This window comes from Papaver somniferum, chromosome 1 (genome assembly GCF_003573695.1).
Source record: "Papaver somniferum cultivar HN1 chromosome 1, ASM357369v1, whole genome shotgun sequence".
In the NCBI taxonomy this organism is placed as follows: Eukaryota; Viridiplantae; Streptophyta; class Magnoliopsida; order Ranunculales; family Papaveraceae; genus Papaver; species Papaver somniferum.
In genome coordinates this window covers 27,499,665-27,508,470 of record NC_039358.1, presented here as the reverse complement: position 1 = coordinate 27,508,470, position 8,806 = coordinate 27,499,665, and the positions used below count along the sequence as shown (strand labels likewise).

At 38.3% G+C, this 8,806-nt stretch overlaps 1 protein-coding gene across 1 annotated transcript; it reads right to left on the bottom strand.

Annotated features, from left to right (window-relative positions):
- Positions 1-6,674: 6,674 nt before the first annotated feature.
- On the bottom strand, positions 6,675-7,782 carry LOC113271381. Its single transcript, XM_026521263.1, has 2 exons — positions 7,218-7,782; positions 6,675-7,141 (listed from the first exon to the last, which is right to left on the bottom strand). The coding sequence occupies exons 1-2, from the start codon at positions 7,780-7,782 to the stop codon at positions 6,675-6,677; spliced, it is 1,032 nt and encodes a 343-aa protein (XP_026377048.1).
- Between the last annotated feature and the right edge of the window lie 1,024 nt (positions 7,783-8,806).

The window sequence follows — 8,806 nt, the reverse complement described above, 5'->3', positions numbered from 1 at the left end:
TTCACTTCTTTTGGATGATTTACCTAACAAAACACAAAATAAGAGAAAACAAGCGTAATATACAATAATTTGCAAGAAAACCAACAAATACTAGCATGGAATTGACACCAAATATACATGAAATATGCACTTATCATCTCAATAACAATTTCTTTGACAAAATACTCCTATTTTACTCAAAACAGTTTCGAACTCAATCTCATGCTTTGGAAGATATAACGTTACAAGCTCTTTTTTTCTGAATTTCGTAGCTATTCTAAGGCCTAATTTTCCTTCGCTTATAAAAGAACAATATCTAAACTACCCAAAATAATTTTCACGAAGCATATAAAGAAGAGAAATTTTTTAATAATTTAAAAGCACAAAAATGGAAGATAATTACTAAAATTCACTCATTAAAAATAGCTTCTTCCAAAACCCTAGAAAAGAAATTTATCTACTCATGAATCGAGAATTGGAGAAAAATTGCTTAATCATTGTATTTAAAAAGATATAAATATGCTTACAACGATTTATAGTTTCTACAGGTATTCAGCAACCAAAACTGCTCAGCTGCTACTGTTGCTAAAGTTGTATCGTTACAGAACAATATAGGATATTTAGATTCTGTCGTTGATGATACCTATATGCGATTATCTTGAGCGTACCTTGTTCTTCGTGTTCTTGGGTTGCAGCAGCAAAAAACTTTGCCTGCAACTCGTAATTTCTCGATTCCTAGCTCTCTATTCTATTCCAGACTCTCCGTATGTCTTCTCTAGGGTTCGACCATCTCATTTATACTCAACAAGACCTTGTAATCTCTCGCAATAACTCCGTTGACCTTCTTTCCTTATTTTTGAGGTCACGGGAATATTTTTCCTTCTTTATCTACTTTTCAGCCAATCACGGTTGTAATTCATCTCTGAACGCGTCTTCTGGTGGAGTACATAGTCCGATCACGTTGCCAACACGATTTGGTCCGAGTGAAAACTCTTTATCACACGCAATCCTACCCAAAATAACTCGGAAAATACCCGAGAATATTCACTTCCCCCGTCTTGCTTCAATCCACGTAACCTTCCTCTTTACTCGAATCCAAGTCATATACCAGCCTTATTAAGTCGTAAAAGGGTAATCCCAACCCATTTCATCGATTTAATCACCTTTGAAAACTTCCAAATCCAAACAACATCTCTCGGGTCTTCAAACTCCCTGATTTGATTCAAATAACCAATCCAGCCCAAAACAGTCCGTTCAATCACCCATACCGAGCCTGTTTAATCCATTCAAGTCCATCCCAACAAAATCTAGCGATTGAATCTCCTCCAAACTCTTTAGAGTATCTCAGTCATATTGCCTCCACTGTTTTACTTCAAACCGAATTATCCATCCAATTCTAGCCAAATCCAACACCTATAACAACCCTGTTATGCTCAAAGAAAGATATCCAACGAGTTTCAGCGATTAAGTCTCATTAAAACTCAACCAATTGACGAACCCTAATTCTCTTCATTCAGACCAAAGTTTCCTGCCAAAACTTGAATCCAAATTGTTGAAGATAACTGCCCCTTATCCAGCCCGGGGGCGTCTTTAGTAAATGGGGTGTATTTAGCAAATTTTAGGGTGTGAATAGGAATTTATGGACTACAAGTAGTAATTTGGGTTGTGAATAGTAAATCTCTTGGGGTGTCCTTATCAAGTCCTCTGGGTGTGTTTCCAACATGCTTCCAGGGTGCCTTTAACGCATTTCCAACACCACTTTTCGAATTCTTCCACCAACAACACCCGTCTTTTACCTCTCAGATCCACTTCTTTTCTTCAATTTCTTTTCATCACTAAAGCTGCCATACTTTTCAGACATAACTTGCATCACTAAAGCCGACATGCTTTTCAGATAGAGACGAAAAAATAAAAGCAAATAATGAGAAATAATTCGCCTCCAACAGTAGTTGCACATGAAATGACACTTTAGCTCTTTTAAGCGGCGTTTCTTCTTCTTTTGATCCAAAGTACCTAAAACTCAAAATTAAACATAAAATACATAATTTACAAGAAAACTTAGCCAAGAAAGCATAAACAATAGATAAATATCAAGGTGTTTTAGACACCTATCAAATTTCCCTAAACTTAGACTTTGCTAGTCCTCGAGCAAAGCAAACTAAATTAATTTTAAAATATACAACTCCCTGTCGTTGAGGATACAGTCATACTTAGCATGTATAACAAGCCTTTAAACCCCTAGGTGGCCCTAGTGGCCGAGTTATAGTCTCGGGAGGGCTTACAAGAGGTATACCCACAAAACCTTTATTCCAAACTCTAGCTATCTGTGAAGAATTCAGGAATGACACTAAAGAATCTCCTTGGTTGGCATACTCTCATTGATCACAAGAGAAAGTACCCTGATGCGAATCATATTCATATATATATATATAAGTGACAGATTTCTATTCAGATAGTCGCACTATGGACATCAATAATCGGAATCACACAAATGAATAGATTAACAAAATGGATTGTAGAGATAGATAGTTCAAAACAATGTTGTCTAGGTGAACGATGTTTCCCATATCTGTCTGAAGGCCTCCGCCAAGATGAACCTATGAATCCTAATGGATTGAGATACTGGTATGGACCAATATCAACACTTCTTCGCATATACAAGGTAACCAGCGGTCGATAATCTTAATTCTAGATAAACTCAACTGGCATATACAAGGGAACCAACAATCGATTTTATTGCACAATAATAAACTTTTCAATTTTTTTTAACTGCATGATTTGATCTTTCGGATCCAAGCACATGCTTCTTGTTAGCAGATTACATGATAGTTCCCATGGATCTTGCGTTCCACGCTTGTTTAGGCGACGGAGACAGGAAAAACACACACATATTGCTATCCAAGTGTTAATCATTTTTATTTATTTATTTATTTTTATTTTTTGATTATTCCGTTTGGTCTGATTGGTCTGGTCTATTTATTATTCAGTAACTCAATCACTCTATTCCATCCGGCGGTGGTAACAATTCGATGTGTGGGCCCCACCAAATCACTTAAAGAAACATACAATTTTTCAAATAAAATAAAAACAGAACGTAGTGTGATGATTCCATTCTAACACCTGAACTCTGTCTTTTTATGAATAAACTCTGTTATTGGGTTCCTTAACTCCTACAACCAAGATGTTTCCATTCACTTAGACCGGTTAGTGTCATCCTGATTTCACACAAATTTCTAGGCTCTGAAGTTTAATTTTTTTTAATTTTTTTTTTAATTTTTTTTTTAAATTTTTATACTTTATTTAATTTTTTTATTATATTAAAAACTAACTAAAAGTTTTTCCCTCACCCCCAAACTTAAACCTAACATTGTCCTCAATTTTTCAAATTAAAGTGCAGTACCAAAAATATAAGTAACAAGAGGAATAAAGAGGTAAGTCAGAAAGATAGTACCTGGATGAAGCGTAGCAATCCTTCCATGAGAGAAAGAAAGAAAGAAAACAAAAACAAAAATAAAACCAGTGTACAACAACAACAGGGTCCTCCAGAGGGACCTTAATATCACCATGTATGGGTTCCCTCCCAATAAGCGCTAAGTTTAGTGTCTTCAACCAGACTTTGTTACCCGTTAAAATTAATCCTGGTAGACAGGATCTCTCAGCTTCGATTCTTCTATTGCATGACTGGGTAACTCCAAGAATGGTTTCAGTCGTTGACCGTGAACTTTGAAAGTTTATATGTTCTTAGGATTTTCAACTTCAACTGCACCATGAGGAAAAACAATTTTGACAAAATATGGTCCGGACCACCGAGACCTCAATTTACCAGGGAAAAGATGTAGACGAGAATTGTAAAGGAGAACTTTTTGACATGGTTCAAATGTCTTTCGAATAATCGATTTATCATGAAATGTTTTTGTTTTCTCCTTGTAAATTTTCGGACTCTCGTAAGAATCATTACGAATTTCTTCTAACTCATTGAGTTGCAGTCTACGGTGATCACCAGCAGTAGATAAGTCAAAGTTTAGTTGTTTAGTGGCCCAATAAGCTCGGTGTTCTAATTCTATAGGCAAGTGACAAGCTTTACCGAAGACAAGTCTGTACGGAGACATCCCTAATGGAGTCTTAAAAGCGGTTCGGTAAGCCCACAATGCTTCTATTAAGCGTAAAGACCAATCCTTTCGGGTAGGGTTTACGGTCTTTTCTAAAATCTGTTTAATCTTCCTATTAGATACTTCAACTTGGCCACAAGTTTATGGGTGGTAAGGTGTAGAAACCTTATGGGTAATGGAGTATTTCTTCATGAGCATCTCAAAAGACCGTTTACAAAAATGGGAACCTCCATCACTAATGATTGCTCTAGGCATACCAAATCGAGAGAAAATGTTGTCTCTAACAAACTTGATCACAACGTGGCGATCATTTGTCTTGGTAGCGATTGCTTCTACCCACTTAGACACATAGTCAACAACTAATAAGATGTAAAAGTTGCCATAGGAATTGACAAAAGGACCCATAAAATCTATACCCCACACATCAAATATTTCTATTATTAGTATGGGACTAAGTGGCATCATATTACGTCGGGTCATCTTTCCTAACTTTTGACATCTATCACAACTTTGACAAAATAGGTGGGAGTCCTTAAACAGTGTTGGCCAATAAATACCGGATTGCAAAACCTTCGCAGCTGTTTTCTTAGAACTAAAGTGACCCCCACAAGCTCCAGAATGACAAAAAGTCAGGACACTGGAGATTTCGTTGTCAGGAATACAACGACGAATGATCTGATCAGGGCAATATTTGAATAAGTACGGATCATCCCAGAAAAAAGTATTTAACCTCAGACAAGAATTTAGCTCTATCCTGTTTAGACCAATGGTCGGGCATTTGACCAGTTACCAAATAATTGACAATGTCAGCAAACCAGGGTAACACAGAGAAGGAAAATAATTGTTCATCAGGGAACGTGTCATGGATCGGTCTCTCATCATCTCTAGTCTCATCAAGGATACAGGATAAATGGTCAGCTACTACATTTTCAGACCCTTTCTTATCACGAATATCTAGAGTAAATTCTTGGAATAACAATGCCCATCTAATCAGCCGTGGTTTGGAGTCTTTCTTTGAAAGGAGATATTTAAGTGCGGCATGATCAGAATAGACTATGACCTTAGACCCTAGGAGATATGATCTAAATTTCTCCAAAGCAAAAACGATGGCTAACATTTCTTTCTCAGTGGTAGCGTAATTCAGCTGGGCATCGTTTAAGGTCCTACTCGCATAATAAATAACACTAGGTACTTTATCACGTCGTTGGCAAGGACAACACCAACCGCATAATCAGACGCATCACACATAAGTTCAAATGGGAGGTTCCAATCGGGTGGTCGGATAATAGGGGCAGAAGTCAACAACGATTTTAGCTTCTCAAAAGCTGTAACACAGGCTTCATCAAATACAAAGGTAGTATCTTTAGCAAGTAGGTTTGACAGAGGTAAGGCAATCTTTCCAAAGTCTTTGATGAAACGACGATAAAATCCAACATGACCAAGGAAAGATCTAACATCTGTTACATTCTTAGGTGGTCTTAATTTTGAAATTAGTTCAACCTTGGCTTTATCAACTTCTATTCCCTTAGAGGACACCACATGTCCTAACACTATTCCAGATTTAACCATAAAATGACACTTTTCCCAATTAAGGACTAAGTTCTTTTCTTTACAACGTTCTATAACTAGTGTAAGGTGGTGCAAGCATTCATCGAAAGAGGATCCAAAAACCGAAAAACCGTCCATAAAGACCTCGAGAAATCGCTCAACCATGTCGAAAAGATACTTAGCATGCAACGTTGGAATGTTGCGGGTGCATTACACAACCCAAAAGGCATACTCCTGTAAGCAAAAGTACCAAATGTACATGTGAAGGTTGTTTTCTCTTGGTCCTCTGGTGCTATAGGGTTTTGGTTATAACCAGAGTAACCATCTAGGAAATAATAATGGATGTGGCCAGCTAATCTTTCTAACATCTGGTCGATGAATGGTAGACGAAAGTGGTCTTTCCTAGTTGTTGAGTTCAGCTTACGGTAGTCTATACAAGCTCTCCACCCGGTAGTTACACGGGTAGGGATCAATTCATTATTCTCATTCGCAACTACAGTAATCCCAGACTTCTTTGGGACAACCTGGACAAGACTGACCCATTTACTATCAGAGATGGGGTATATGATACCTGCATGAGCACCTCAGTGCGAACAACTTCCTTCATATTAGGATTTAAACGTCTCTGCATTTCTCTTGAGGTTTTGGCACCTTCTTCTAGGTAGATGTGGTGCATACAATCAGCATGACTAGTTTCTTTCAAATATGCTATACTCCATGCTATTTCGGTCTCGTGCTCTTGGAGAACACTAACTAGTCTACTTTCCTGATCGGTATCTAAGTCAGAGGTAATTATGGCAGGAAGAGTATTCTCATTACCAAGAAATACATATTTCAGTGTATCTGGTAGCGGCTTTAATTCAATGGTGGGTGCCTTAACTGATGGTGGGAGGGGTTTATCTATGGTCGGCGGAAGAGGTTCTGGTTTACACTGCCATTTTCCATAATTCATTACTGGTGCAGAGTCTAACAACGCATTAACTTCTTTAAAATGACTATCCTCGTCATAGTATGCTCCAAAGTGGGTCAAGAAGGCCTCTAAAGGATCGCTAACACTATTAGTGGTAAAGTATTGTCAACTAGAGAGTCAATCATGCATATAAACTCATAGTGTTCAGGGTCCGGTGGGGCTTGTAACGCCTTAAAAACGTTCACTGAGATTTTCTGATTCCCAAATGAAAATTCTACTAGGACAGTTTGACAATGTACGACTGCATTCGCAGTGGCTAGAAACAGACGACCTAGAATTATTGGGATATTGATATCTTGACTAGAGACAGGTTGAGTGTCCAAAATCACAAAGTCAACTGGATAGATAAATTTTTCTACCTGAACCAAAACGTCTTCAATAATTCCACGTGGGATTTTGACTGGCCTATCGGCTAACTGTAGTGTTATCCTAGTTGGTTTCATCTCCCCTAGTCCAAGTTGTTCGTATACCGAGAATGGTAAAAGATTCACACTAGACCCAAGATCTAACAAAGCATTTTCTATCTTTTGGCTACCTATGACACATGTGACAGTAGGACAACCAGGATCTTTAAATTTGACTGGGTACTTTTGTGAGATTATGGAGCTAACTTGTTGGGTCAAAAATGCCTTTTTTATGGACACTCGCGTCTCTCTTGACAATGCACATCTCTTTTAGGAACTTGGCCATAGCAGGTACATGTTTTATTGCATCTAATAAAGGGAGGTTGATCTTAACTTGCTTAAAGATGTCTAGGATTTCAACATATGTACTAGGCTTTTTCTTAGCGAGTCTCTGAGGAAATGGAGCGGGTGGTATGTACACTCTCTCAGGGATATCTTCCTCACTTGGACTCTTAGCATTCTCAGGCCCATTAAGGTCTTTAGACGAAGTTTGGTCAACTTCAGCCTCCTTTTCAGCTAGACTACTGTCCTTAGGTGGTTCTACCGAGTTCTCTAGAGTTTTACCACTCCTAAGGGTGATAACTGATTTGACGTGTTCATTGTGGTTATAACTACCCAATCCATTAACCTGGTTAACTCCTTTAGGATTTGGAGTCGTTTGGCTAGGAAATGTCCCGTTCTCCCTATCATTTAGCCGGTTTGAAAGTTGACTTATTTGAGTCTCTAAGTTACTAATAGCTTGGGAATTATTTTGCTGGTTACGCTGACTCATTATAGGACAAAGTCATCGAACTTTTGGTTGCTTTGGACAACACTTTGAGCTAAAAGTTTCAGGGATTCTTCTAAAGATGTCAACTTATGATAAACTGGGCTTGGTTCTTGGAATTGATTTTGATTCCTATGAAAACCTGGTGGTGGGTTGCTAGATGGGCCACCCTATTGGGCACCTTTAGACCACGAAAAATTAGGGTTATGTCTTCAACCAGGGTTATATTATTAGAATAGGGATCAAACTTGAGTCTACCCTCAAATTTAGAGTTCATACCACCATGTAGGACACTAACCTAGTCATGGGTAGTTTCAGTTGGGTAAAACAGGGAGCACTGAGCTCCAGTATGACTTTGGTCACCACAAATGGTACATGGATAAGTTTTGGGCTCACTGTTAGAACTCATAGTCTGGGTAGACCTTTGGTTCATTTCTAAGTCCTCTAGACGCCTAAGGATATCAGACCCATTATCAACTCTATTGACCCTATGGATAGGGTTCCTAGTTATTTCGGGCTCCCTCATTTAAGTCCATTGAAGAGTCTTTTCAGCTAACTCGATGAACTCGTCAAAACATCCATCTGGGTCTTGATGGGTAAATTCCCCACCACTCATTGTTTCTACCTGCATTCGGGTTTCACTATCAAGGCCCTCATATAAGATTTGGGCCATGTGGGCTTTCTCAAAGCCATGGTGCGGGCATTGGTATAACAATTCATTAAACCTTTCTATGTAATCATGTAAGGTCTCACCTATTTTCTGCTTAAAGGTTTGGATTGACTATCGAATAGCAGCAGTCTTGTGGTGTGGGTAGAACTTCTTAACAAAGGCTTCTACAAGGCCATCCCAAGTGGTGATTGTTTTAGAGGGAATCAAATGGTACCACTCATTGGCTCTCTCTTTTACGGAAAAAGAAAACAAACGCAACCTAAGCACATCTTTTTTGACGTTCGGATAATTCATTGTGTCACAGATCATTTCAAAGTCTCTCACGTGGGTATACGTGTTTTCATTCTCTATTCCCCTAAA

Excerpts from the sequence above, each read along its gene's own strand:
- LOC113271381 (XM_026521263.1), bottom strand. The coding sequence starts at position 7,782 with ATGAGTCAGCGTAACCAGCAAAATAATTCCCAAGCTATTAGTAACTTA. Across the intron at positions 7,142-7,217 it reads AGGCATTTTTGACCCAACAA|GTAGCCAAAAGATAGAAAAT; the intron begins GTTAGCTCCATA and ends CATGTGTCATAG.